At 38.2% G+C, this 13,421-nt stretch overlaps 1 protein-coding gene across 1 annotated transcript; it reads left to right on the forward strand.

The window, feature by feature from the left end:
* The first annotated feature begins 583 nt into the window (after positions 1 to 583).
* BRK1 (BRICK1 subunit of SCAR/WAVE actin nucleating complex) lies at positions 584 to 8,601 on the forward strand. Its single transcript, XM_039886725.1, has 3 exons — positions 584 to 764; positions 7,358 to 7,440; positions 7,700 to 8,601. Exons 1-3 carry the CDS (start codon positions 647 to 649, stop codon positions 7,724 to 7,726), a joined length of 228 nt encoding a protein of 75 aa, XP_039742659.1. The 5' UTR covers positions 584 to 646; the 3' UTR covers positions 7,727 to 8,601.
* Positions 8,602 to 13,421: the final 4,820 nt, after the last annotated feature.

The raw sequence follows: 13,421 nt of genomic DNA on the forward strand, positions 1-13,421 counted from the left end.
TAGTGCTTAGTGTTTTTTTTTTCTTCTCTTTTTCAATTATTTTCTTAATGGTCAGGTCAAAAAGTTTGAAAATTTTTACAGCTCTTGATATGAATTTACAAATTTCTTTCTGAAGGGTTTGTGCCAGTTTACAGTGTGACCAGCTATTTATGAGCCTATTAATTTCCTCCAGCACTGGGCATTACTGTTCAAAAAATAACATTTTGTTCATTTGGTAAATGCAAGGTGGAACATCACGCTGTGTTGTTGAAAGACATTTTTTAAATGACTAGTATTTAATGTGGTTTAATCGGTTATGCCCAACTTATTGCTGACACAGACAGCAACTTATGTTTGGCGCAGCTAAGAGAAGGGGTGACGAGGCTCCAAGCGTCCCCTAACGACCCTAACTGCCAGTGACCCGGTTTGTGATGGTTCGGGCTCTTGGCGCTTGCGCACTCCATCCTCTCCGCCGGAGCTGAGGAAACTTTCAGCGGCGTGGGAGCAGAGTGAAAACTCAGGAGAGGGCTTGACACGTCGCGCAGGCGCAACACTATGCCCGTCGATTCGTGGGTGCCAAGGGATGGGCGTGACCTGGCGGCGCAGGCGCACGGGCGGCCTGGAGGGTCGGGGCGCCTGCGCAGTCGCTTTTCCTTAGGCGGCAGCCATGGCTGGGCAAGAGGACCCGGTACAGCGGGAGATTCACCAGGACTGGGCGAACCGGGAATACATTGAGGTCATCACCAGTAGCATCAAGAAGATTGCGGACTTTCTCAACTCGTTCGGTCAGAGGGCGAGCAGGGGGAGGCGGGATGGAGGGAGGATTTTGAGGCAGCTTGGCGGGGGCTCTGAGAGACTTCGAAGGGGCTCTCTCTGGGAGCCCTCGGCTCCTGCTGCTTTTCGTTTCCTTTTCAGGCCCCACTTCCTCCTCCCTCCTTGACCCTCAGGCTCCACTGGGTAGTCCTTGTAAGGTTATCCTGCTCCAGGCTGAGCTTTTCGGCCTCATTGCCATCACCCCGGATCCCTTAACAAGTCCTTTTTCCAGACACATCAGGCAGCTCCATCCACCCTCTGTCGTTTTTCATCTCTTCGATGTTCTTGCTTCCTTTGTGCTCAGCTTCCCTTCCAGTTTTCCTGCTTTGCACTCAGAGTGCGCCTTCCAGAACGCATCTTTAAACAGGGCGGTGTTGCTGTACTGTTTAAAGACTCTTGACTGGGCCCTATCTCCTTCAGAATCGAGTCGAAACCCAGTAACGCCATGCTTTTTAGTTCCCACTTCACCACTTTTCTTATTCATCCCTTCCTGTCTTCCGTTTTGCTATGATGACAGTCGTAGGCGATGAGGTCAGAGGTAAGTTCCAGAGGTAAGATCGTGTAAGGCCATGGAAATCTCAGTATTGTTGGTATCCATCAGACCGTAGGTGTTCTGTCTGCTTCTACCAAAATCTTTCCTAGGCATGGCCTGCTCATGACAGTCTTAAATTCTTTCTACATTGTTCCCCATATCCTTCTCAACAGCAAGCCTGTAACAGAGGCTCCCACCTCATGTTCTCCAAGTGTTTCTTTAGAAGAACTGAGCACTGGGTAGACTTTCTTATGTAATCACAAGGTGTAGGGATAACATCTAGTGATCTTTTTTCAACTCGTGTGCCACTGTTCCACTAATTCAGCAACATTAAGCAATTACGATTAGGGGAAATGATGTGTAAAAAAGATTTTTAAATGTATTATTTTCTAACTGGAGAACTGATGAGTTCTAAACATGGGACATGAATTCTGTCAGAAAGCATCAGTAAGAGAAACTAGATCTCAGTGCACAATTCTCTCAGGCACTGTGGGGGACACAGTAAGAACCATTTCCTGCACTCAAAGAATTTCTGTCTTGAAGACAAAATAACTTCAGAACAAAGCAAAACATTGTTTTTGTATTAATATACTTACATACAAGGTGTATAGGACTATAATCTTGATGTGTCTTGGTATGGTGGATTTCTTTACTCATCAGAGAATAGAGGTGGGGGTAGTATTGAGAGAAGAGAACAGTATAAATATATATGTCAATAAAACATTCACACACATAACTTGCTATAGCGGTTGTAGTAGAAAAGGTATCAAGAACTCAGATCTCAAGTATTGTGAAATTTTTTGAGGACTGTGAGTGAAGGATCATGGGTTAGTGAAAAAGATAAGCAGGTTTGGAGACAGTAGACTGAGGATCAAAGAGGCTAGATTAATTGATTTTAATGAACTGAAAACATGTGAGAAATACTGACCTATTCACCCTGCTACTCAGATAGTCTGGATTTCCTCAGAGGCTTTTTAAAAAAAGTTCTATGCAAACTCTGTCAGTTAGTTCTCATAATTGGTTTCTCCCACTTTCTTGGCAAGGTGAACTATTATTGGAGATTCCTCACAACATTCTTTACTCGTAACATTCCCTCAGAGGAAGGGCTATATAAGAAGAACCAAAATATTGCACACTAGGGGAAGGATGCAATGATAACAGGATCACAGTTTTGGCTTAGTCTGGAGAGGCAGTGGAAAATTGTTGGAAAAAAATGACTGATGTGGAGAGTTTTAACTTGAAAAAGCAGAATTAATAGAATTTACCTGGTACAAGTTAATATCTGATATGTACACACAGAATAGCCAAGCAAAGTATTAAGATTGTCAGTTCAATCAATAAAGTATCTAAAATAACAAGTCAAACTGGGGCTGTTTTTCATTATTAAAAGTAATCTAGTATCTCAGCCCCCTAAATTTGGATTTGGTAATGTAATATCTTAATTTCTGAACACTAAATTAATGGGAGTTTACTTTGAGAAGGCATCTGGAACTCTCTGAAAATGCCAGTTATGCTAGAATCCTCACCCTGACCCCAGAGACTCTGTGTAGGCCATATGCTTTGGAGAGGGAACTGTTTTTCCAAGATATCTAACGACTTTCTGACCAGCTTTTCTCTTTGATTCCAGCTGGTGCGAGTAGAGTTATGATCTCTTTGTGGTTTTCTCTTCAAACATTGGAAGACCACCTGAGCCTGAAGACCCACAGATCATAATGCAGTGATAACATCCTAATATTAGGCCTGTTCTGTACTTTGAGTAGTACAGAATAGTATTGATGAAGTTATTAAAAAGATTGTCACATATGATAGCTTTTTTATTTTTATACCATTTTTCTGATCCTAAAGCTAATATGTGCAGAGAAGTATAATGAAAAATAGAGAATGTGATGATTTTTAAATCTCAGTTTTTATACTTAGCCAACAAATACAGAATGCCTGTTGTGACCCAGCTGTGTATCAGATGCTGTGAGAAAGAAATAAATAAGAATAAATGGACATAGTAGCCACTCCTAAGACATTTAGAATTTTGTTGGAGAAATAAGACTTTCCTGCAAAAACAATTCAAGAGAAAGATAGTTTTGATTTTTGTAGGCTAAGACTATATGCAGTTAAGAGTTCAGAGAAGGATGTTCGGTAACTGGCATTTGTCAGCAGTGATAATGTATACAGTTGTCCCTCCTTGTCTGTTAGTTTGCTTTCCACAGTTTCAGTTACTTGTGGTCAACTGTGGTTTGAAAATATTAAATGGAATATTCTAGAAATAAACAGTTTATAAGTTTTAAATTGTGTGTCGTTCTGAGCAGTGTGATGAAATCTCTTGCTGTCCTGCTCCATCTCGCCCAGAACATGAATCATTCCTTTTCCAGCATATCCACACTATGTAAAATACATGCTGTTAGTCACTTAGTAACCAGATCCACTGCTGTAATATCGCAGTGCTTGTGTTCAAATACTTATTTTACTTTATAATGGCCCCAAAGCACAAGAGTAGTGATGCCGGCAATTCCAATATGCCAAAGAGAAGCCGTAAAGTACTTGTAACATATTGTCAGAAGGTCACTAGTAGCCTAATGCTACATCACAGTGCCTGTATCATTCACCTCACTTCATCTCATCACAAAGTTGTTTTATCATCTCACATTATCACAAGAAGGGTGAGTATAATACAGTATATTTTGAGAGAGACCACATTCACATAACCTTTCATTACAGTGTATTATAATTATTTTATTATTGTTAATCTCTTACTATGCCTAATTTATAAATTCAACTTTACCATAGGTATATATGTATAGGGAAAAACATAGTATATATAAAGTTTGGTGCTATCTGTGGTTTCAGGCATTCATGGGAAGGTGGGTCTTGGGACTCATCCCCTCCTGATAAGGGGGGGGACTACTACTGTACACACTATCAAGCACCCTGATGAGAACAACTGGCATTTTCAGTTAAAGTCTGGTGATAATGTACACATAAATGCACTTTGGTTTTAGATTTTTCCCCTGCTGAATGTTTTCCCAGTGTTTTGTTTGAACCATTATAACCAAAGTGTCTGATGTTCAACATTTCATATTTCTCAACAGTGCTTTATCCATGTAGGCCAATAGCATCATGTTTTTAGATTCTGATTAATTACCAGATTGACAGAGCCAGAACAGGACAGCCATCCAGAAAGGAGTCCCTCTTAGCACCCCGCCCTTCTGGATAATTTTGGCTTTTTATGAGAAATGACAGGTTGTCAGTGATAACATTCATGCTGCTACTGAATAGCATACATGATGTGCCTTTGAGCTTCTAAAAACCTGACTGAAAGAGATTTGGTCCTGTTGGACAGTCTTAGCAGTGTATCCAGGAAAATGAGAGTACTAAGGTACTTCTACTCAAGATAGACCTCGGAATTAGAAGAAGCAGTACTAGTAGATTAAAAAAATAATTAAAAAGAACGAAGAGTGTCCAGAATAGGCAAATCCATAGAGACAGAAAGATTAGTGGTTGCCAGGAGCTGAGAGGAGGCAGAATGGGGAATGGTTACCAATTGGTAGAGAGGTTTCTTTTAGGGATTATGAAAATGTTCTAAAATTAGGTTATGGTGATGGCTGCACAGCTCTAAATATTCTATAAACCATTGAATTATATATTTCAAGCAGGTGAACTTGATGGTATATAATTATATATCCATAAAGCTATTTTAAAAAAGAATACTGAAGAGTAGCAGTGAAAATAGATGAGTGGGAAAGGATCTAATATGGAAACAAACAAAAAAAAATGGACTAGAAAGTGGAAGAGTAGAGCTGTAAGCAAATTTTAAGAGATGTGGGGAATAAGTTACAGCCCCAGAAGCTCAGAAGGATGGTCCATGGTAGCAGTGTTTAGTGAGACAGTGTGATGGGAAGAAGTATCATACTGGGTAATGACAGAACTGGGCTTTGAACTCAACTCTGCTACTATTTTGTTCCATCAGTGACCCATGATGGGCCCTCAACTTATCTAAACTTACATTTCTCCACTTGTAAAATTAGTGGAGTCACACTAGAGTCAATCTTTTGTTCCACTAATATACCAGAATCCATCAGGTTTTCAATAAACACCTATGTGCCAAGGCAAGATGCTAAGGTTATAAAGATTAATAAGAGGCAGTATCTACCTTGGATTAACTCATTCTACTGGGGAAACAGACGTAGATAAATAAATTATAAATTACGATACATAAATATAATTGAATTTTGTCCCATGAACATTTTTTCATGTCATTAATACTCAAACTTCTGATTTTTAGTAGCTGTTTTCACAGTCTCTCAAAGACATGCAATACTTTATCAAAGCATTTCTAAGTAATAGTGGTGAACACTCTTGTTTGTTAAATCTCTTCTTTATCCAAAGAGAGAAATGATAACCCAAGACTAAGGACATAAGTAATTTACAAATTAGAAAGTAAATCATAAATGTTTAAATAAATACAGCAGAGGGAGAATTGTATCTATCTGGCAAAGACCTCTCAGAGGTCCAATTTGAACTGAACCTTGAAGGAGAATGTTTAAACAAGCAAGATGAGTAAGATTTGGATATGATGAAAATTGAGGCAAGATCAAGGTATAGGAAGATTTGTCTCAAAGTGGGTGTTGAAGCGCTTTTGCATAACAGCCAGGGAAGAGATGAAAAAGAAGATTGTGAGCTAAGTGTTAAATCATTGAGGAGGATGGTGTCTTAGAGAGTGGATATTTTAAACTTAAAATGTGAAGATTATTGAGAGATGACTGAACAACAGTGTTGGAAGAAGTGGTAGGAAATAATAAGCATGCCTAGAAACCATTTTCTCGTGTATATTAATAGTTGGAGAAAGAATAGTCAAGTGGTTTCTGTTAAAGAAGTTTGCAGAGTGAAAGGCATTTTGGGGAAATCTAGGTTTCATTTTGAGGGAGGTGGCAAAAGATTGGAAAAAACAGAATAAGAAAATGAATTTTGTAGATGGAATATAGGCTCTACAAGGTATTTGATGTTCAAGTTTTCTCGTTCTGAAAGGCCTGTGCAGGTATTGATGAAACATTAAATGCCCTCCTAGACTAACAGTAGTGATGTGGCTTCTATGAGCTCAGAAACACACCTCCCCGCTTCCCCATGGTCTCTGCTGCTTGCTTTTGGCCTCTACTTTTCCTCCCTATTGAGATTATTTTCTTCCTTTTTTCATTTCCCTGTCTTGAAACTCTTGAGTTTGGTTATTAGCAAATGGGCATCACTACAGCTCTGGTATATTAGTTTTCTGTTGCTGCCATAACAAATTTGCCAAGACAAATGTAGTGGCTTAAACCCCATAATTTTTTATTGTATAGATCAGAAGTCCACCACTAATTCACTGGGCTGAACTCAAGATGTCAGCAGGGTGCCTTCCTTTCTAGAGGCTCTTGGGGAGGATCTGTTTCTTGCTCATTGGGTTGTTCACAGACTTCAGTTTCTTGCAGCTGAAGGACTAGGATCCCTGTTTTCTTGTAGGCTGTTGGCTGAGAGCTATTCCCAGCTTCTAAAGATCACTTGCATCCTTTGGCTTATGGCCCTCTTCCTCCATCTTCAAAGCCAACAGTGGCAAGTTGAGTCCCTCTCACACTTCAGATCTCCATTTCTGCCTTTCCTCTTCCTTTCTCATCTACATTTATGAACTTTTGATTAGGTTGGGCCCATCTAGATAATCCAGGATCTTAAGGTTCTTAAACTTAATCACATCTACAAAGTCCCCTTTGTCATGTAAGATACATATACCCAGGTTCCAAGGATTAGGATGTGGACATCTTTGGGGGCTGCTATTCTCTGCCTACCACATTTGGTAAGAAGTTCAATAGATCTATTCTGAGCAGCTATGCTCCTAAGATACTTCTCACCTTGTCCTCTTCACTCCCCTGCTTTGCCTACTCACTTCTGTTTGTCCTTGGCATGATACATCATTATTCTTCTTTAGCTCTGGGTGCATGTGTGTGTGTGTGTGTGTGTGTGTGTGTGTTTCTGGAATGGCATTAATCCTGAACATCAGTCTCCTTTTACCAGATATGTCTTGTCGTTCAAGACTCGCAACACTAAATGAGAAATTGACAGCCCTTGAACGGAGAATAGAGTACATTGAAGCACGGGTGAGTATAGTGGACAAGATGCTTCCTCATGAGGCTAAGCAGTGGCTGAGCAAGAGAGAATGCACATTTCCACTTATTGCTAAAAGAAACCTGGAAGCAGGCTTAGGGAAGTTTAATACCTTTCCTGGATTTGAACCAGGTGTCTGAGACTTCAAAGCTGTCTTTTCTACCACTCCCTACTACCTAAGATCTAGAATAACATTTTTTTAGACTCTCTAATCCTTTCAAATTTATCTAATTGTCAATTTTTCTTCAACAGGTGACAAAGGGTGAAACCCTCACCTAGAACTGTGCCAGGCTGCTGCTGGAAGTTGCTTTACAGAGGCATACGTGGGAAAGGCCCCAGCAGCCTTCAGCTCCTTCTTTCTTTAAAGAGCAGTGTGGCTTATTCTTGTTTTTCTTTCTTCAAAAATGTGGCCTTTGGGCTCTGCCATGTACATCTGGCAGTGTGATGTGGCATGTGGGGAAAAGTCCAGGGGAAATTTTGAAATCATTAGGCATTTCACCTTTTCAGTAACATTTTGTAGAACTACTTGTCAATGTATTTGAGGCACTCAGAGCCAGAAGCCTGGGACTCTTTGTAAAGATCCTCCCCGACCCTCTCTTTCTCTCTTAGACTTTCCTTACAGCTCTCATTGCCTCTGCATTCATTCTGTGAACAGTCTTTGTCTCCTTTCCACCTTCGTTGGGGGTAGGAGACAGTCCTGGCTGAGACACTCATGCCCTGGCAAGATGGCTGCCAGAGAATGTTGCTGACTCACCAGTTTATTGTTCTTTTGGGGAGGTCAAGGCCAGGCCCCCACTTGGCTTGAAGGGACATTTTCAGAATTTTTTTTTCTGTCACTTGAGGTGTCTTTGCCTGTCATATTTCCTTAATAAACTCCTCGACTTTATCTGACTGCTGTGATTGTGCTGGGGAGAGGAGCTAGAGCTGGGGCTCACCTATTCTACAGAAATCTGATGTGTGGGATTGTTATCTTAACATAAAACTTTCAGGTGTAGCTGTTTGATCAAAGCCTAGGTGGGTTTCCAGCTGGAGCCCCCATATTTGGACTTTGAGCTGACTAATTCATTCTAGAAGTCATTTGGTCATTCAGCAGACATTTACCAAGTGTTTACTATGTAGGTACATTGTGCTTCAATAAAAGATACAGCATTGAATCAGGTGTGATGCTTACAGTCTATTGAAATACCAGCATTCACAGTTTAACCGCTGTCCAGGGTTTTATATCCATGTCTTATAAGGTACAAGCTAAATGTCTAGTACTTTTGTAAAGCAAATGGTTTGAACGGAATAGTCTAAAGCTCTTCATTCTAGCATACAAAGCTTGCTATAAACTTGTGCCAACCTACTTCTAAAGGCCTATACAGACACACAGAAATCACTGTATTCTGTACATACTAACTTTCCCCTATTCTATTCAAATTGTATTTGCCAAAGTGTAGCTCAAGCCAAACCTCCAGAAAGTTCTACTGGACTTTACTTTTTCAACCAGTACTGCCCTTTCCCTTTTCTTAGTCCCTCCCATCTTACCATGCTAACATTACACTTCACTTCTGGGTTTATGAGTTGTTCTCCAGTTTAGTGTCTGCATCCTACAATATGTATGAGTGCCTTTTCTTGTGCAGCTGGGCGCCTTGCAGAAGGCAGGTGGTCAGTAAATACCAATTGAACTAACTTATAAAGCTCAAGCTGCTTTACACTTTGAGAACCTCTGCATAGACCTTTCGAAGCCATTTAAAATAGTACCATCACTTAAAAAATGGGATTTTACAATGGAGACAAAACTGGCATTCTTTACTTTGGTAAGTGCTGTTTTTTGAACTTTATTGAGCTCATTGTAGAATGTTTATTAAGAGTCATTTGAGTTCATTATAATATCTCCCCTATCCAGGATGAAGTATTTCTGAAGTTCAAATTTTAGATTATTTGGTGCTCTACAAATACTGAGTTCCTACTCTGCAAGCACTGTAACATAAGATAGTAATAGGGGCAAAAGTGATAGTAATCTATATAATCAGGAAAAACCCTTCCTTCAATGAAATTATATGTGAAAATGCTTGATAAATTTTTAATGGTCCCGTAGATATTAATCTGTTAATATCAAAGTAATTTCTAAAGTTGATGATTGTAAAGAGAGCAACTGGTAACATTTGATACAGGAGAAAAGTGAACTCATTCTCCATCTTACCTGGCACTTTAAGGTGTCAGAGTGCTTTCCTGTGTTATCACCCCTTTATAAAATGAGGCCTTGGCTTGCTCAAGGATATATAGCTAGTATTGTCTAATTTATTGTGTTAGGTGTGCTAAGTACTTAATGTACTTTATTTCAATTAATCCTCAAGCCCTAAGAAGTAGGCATTCTTATTTCCATATAATAGATTTAGAGTAAGTTGAGAGGCTGAAACTTGTCCAAAGTCAGACGATATAAGTGAAGGTGCTGGGATTTGAATCTATATCTACCTGATTCAGACTGCTCTAACCATTCTACTTCTGAATGTCATATAACCAGTTCTAAAACTTTTCTCATACCTAGTCCAGTGCTGTTTTATTATACTCACGTTAGATATTTTTAAAGCTACCATACATCTATGTTAGTCTTAAATGCCCTACCCACCATCCCTCCTTTTGTAAAGAAGCTTTCATGAGTTTTCCTTACTGTCTGGCAAATGCTGCATCGATGTCTATATAATCTAGTTTCACTTCTTCTAGCTTCCTTTCTCTGAAGGTTTATTACTAGTATGTTGTATTTTCTGGGTGTCTTGCCTGAGAAATTTAATTAACTCCAGCACTTCCTGTAGTTACCTCTGGGTTAGATGTACTTCTATATCCCGCTTCTGAAAGACCTTATTTGGTCAGGCTCCAGAAACGGATTTTACTCTCAGGTCATACAAATCTTTGCTCACAGGTTATTGCAGTCCATAAATAGTATTATGCTAAATCACCATTTATTTTGTTCTCAATGTGTCACTTGTTCAATTTACACAGTTAGAATTGTGATTACAGGTATACCTCGTTTTGTTGTGCATCACAGATGGCATTTTTTACAAATTGAAGGCCAGACCCTCTAGCAAAAAGATTACAACCTGCTTTATTGTGATACTTACTTTATTGTGATGGTCTGGAGGTATGCCTGTATTAACGTTTCATCTCACTGAGGATGATAGTTATATTTTACATTTTAACCTATGTTTACTAAATTATTGTGTTTTCACTTTTTTAACAATGTTTTATCATAATAAAACTAAGATTTTGGATAGTTTTTTTGATTTTAACTATAAGGAGACTGGGTTTCAGAGAGGTTAAATATACCAGATTTTCTGAATCTAAATTGTTTTCAGTTGCCTCAGCATAATGAAAAATTAGACTGAATGCTTTTTCTTTCCATGTTAGACATTTTAGGGAAATTATCTATATTATGCTTCTCTTTCTTTCCTCATGAAATCTTAATGATTTCTGAAGAATAATTATGAAGGACTTTCCTATTTTCTAATGTGTGGAAAATGAAATAATGAAAAATCTCTCTGCTATCCATAAGTGCCTTCAAGGGATCCTCTTTATTCCATTACACTTAGAATTGTTTTCTACCCTATAATTTGGTTTAATTCACAAATTTATTGGAAAACTAAAGAAGGGTTTGAACCGGCGAGGTATTAGGCATAAATAGATACATAGATTGCAAATCTCTTGATAATAAAGCAGTTTTCCATCTCATTAATAACAGCTTGAACTGGATTTCAGAAGCAGGAAAAAATAAAAGGAACTGATTTACTTTGACATTAAAGATATACCGAGTTCTGTCATCTTGCTCTTGTTTAAGATACACTTAGTTCACTTACAAGTTCAAAGTCACTCAGTACTTTCAGCTTTCCACCTTTATTTCATGAAGCTAAACCTATGTTCGTAAACATAACCGTTACTATAGGCCACACTAAGTGGATAGAAAGCCTACTCGTTTTCTAGGCTCCTTCCTAGAGCCTTTGTACTGAGTTTCATATTGTTGCCTGTAAAAAGTTTGCTGCCACTTACCTCTGGAGAATGTGAGTTAGGGAATTTAACTCCTGCAGTTTGCAGACAGTTGGTGCCATTAGTAACTACAAAAGTACATATGATTTCTGAAGACTGTGTGGCTGTCAGGTTGTATAATAAGAAAATCAGGTTAGGTTAGGGCTCTCAGGTTTATATTCTGAAGAAAAGCAAGCCTGTACACTAAGTTGTCCAAAGGTTAGGAGTAGTTGGAACTAAAACTCAACAGAACTTTAAGGTGAGATAGAATTTTTAGAGAGAATATAGTCCACTCTTGCCTTTGAAAAATGAAACAAGCCCAGAAGTGTTATGTGACATGCCCATTCGGTTACCTGGTGGCAAAGCCAACACTAAAATCTAGGTCTCCTTATTCCTGGGGCAGAGCCAGAGCCATTCAGGGTCTCCCAAATCAGTTTCTGTTTTCTATGCCATGCTGGTCCTTTATTAGCCCCTCCCTGGATCTCATTGACAACTTGAGAAAGCAAAAGGGCAATTGTCTGTTACTCTGAGCTAAGTTCTGTCCATTGACATCAACAATTGGATTTGAAAAAATCAAGTGTAGGGTTTCTTTTGGCACCTTTTGGCACCTTTTGGCTCAACTTTGGTAGTTGAGACTACCAAGTGTGAGGTTGGTATTGTGCCTTAATCTGCATTCTTTTGGTATGAGGGATCTGTATTCCCTAACTATAACATTTTTTTAATATATATATTTTTTTTGTAAAATGGATTTTAGACTTGTAGAAAAGTTGCAAGAATAGTACAAAGAATTTCTGTATGTTCATCATAATACATTTTTGAATTGAGTTTTATCCTCAATTAGAACTCATTCAATGTGATAATCCTGGTGCAACTTTAAGAGTAAACATGGAAAACAAGTGCATTATAAGGTGAAACAAATTTTATTAATATAATTTTTTAAGAGTAAAATGTTCCAATTTAATGAAAAGTAATTCAGTTTGACTTTGACAAACCTTTTGTCCAGGAAGTTGTTCATTAGCATTAAATACATTGTATGTTTACTATGTGTGAGGCCCTTAGATAAAATGCTGAGAAACAGACACATAGCTTCTACTCTTGTAGCTTATGTAGTCATTATTTAATGTATTTTCACAAGCAATCCAAAGGACACCAAAATGACATTTGCAGAAAATCTAAAGAGAACATACAGGACCAATACAGTATCAACTTTATTAAATAGGAAAGATACAGGCCAAAATTGTATGTGGATAACAAGTTTTTTATTTTGGTGTATGGTTATTTTTATTTTATCATTGTGAAATACATCACTACATATATGCCCAGTGTTGGAAAAGCATTAAAAAATGGTCTGGATAATATATAAAGAACTATAAAAATTCAGCAATAAGTAAACAACCTAATATCTGAACTGACACTTTAAGAAGACAGAAGAATGGCAAATAGAAAATAAAAAGATGTTCCACATTATTAGTCACTGAGAAATACAAATTAAAACGAGATACTACTATACGATCTATTAGAATGGATACTTTTTTTTGAAGAACAAAAGAATCTGATATTACTAAGGACAAGCAAGAATGTGGAGTAGCTGGACCACTCATACATTACTGGTGGGAATGCAACACACTACAGCCACTACAGTTTAGCAGTTTCTTGTGAAGTTATGTATACTTAAACATGTTACCCAGCGATCTCACTCTTCAATGATTTTCACCCAAGAGAAATGAAAATATATTTACAAAAAAAACTATGGCAATGCTTAAAGCAGCTTTATTTATAATTGTTAAAATCTGGAAAAAATTCAGTGTCCTTCAGTTGGTCACTTGATAATGGGATACCACTCAGCAAGGAAAAGGAATAAACTGTTGATACATACTGCAACACAGATGAATTTTGAATTCATTATGCTAAGTGAAAAACCAGACCCAAAATGTTACATACTATATGATTCCATTATATGACATTCTGGAAAAGG

This window comes from Pteropus medius, unplaced genomic scaffold (genome assembly GCF_902729225.1).
Source record: "Pteropus medius unplaced genomic scaffold, Ma_sr-lr_union100, whole genome shotgun sequence".
NCBI lineage: Eukaryota > Metazoa > Chordata > Mammalia > Chiroptera > Pteropodidae > Pteropus > Pteropus medius.

Coding starts and splice junctions, on each gene's coding strand:
- BRK1 (XM_039886725.1), top strand. CDS start 647: ATGGCTGGGCAAGAGGACCCGGTACAGCGGGAGATTCACCAGGACTGG. Junction 765..7,357: donor GGACTTTCTCAACTCGTTCG/GTCAGAGGGCGA, acceptor TCCTTTTACCAG/ATATGTCTTGTCGTTCAAGA. Junction 7,441..7,699: donor TAGAGTACATTGAAGCACGG/GTGAGTATAGTG, acceptor TTTCTTCAACAG/GTGACAAAGGGTGAAACCCT.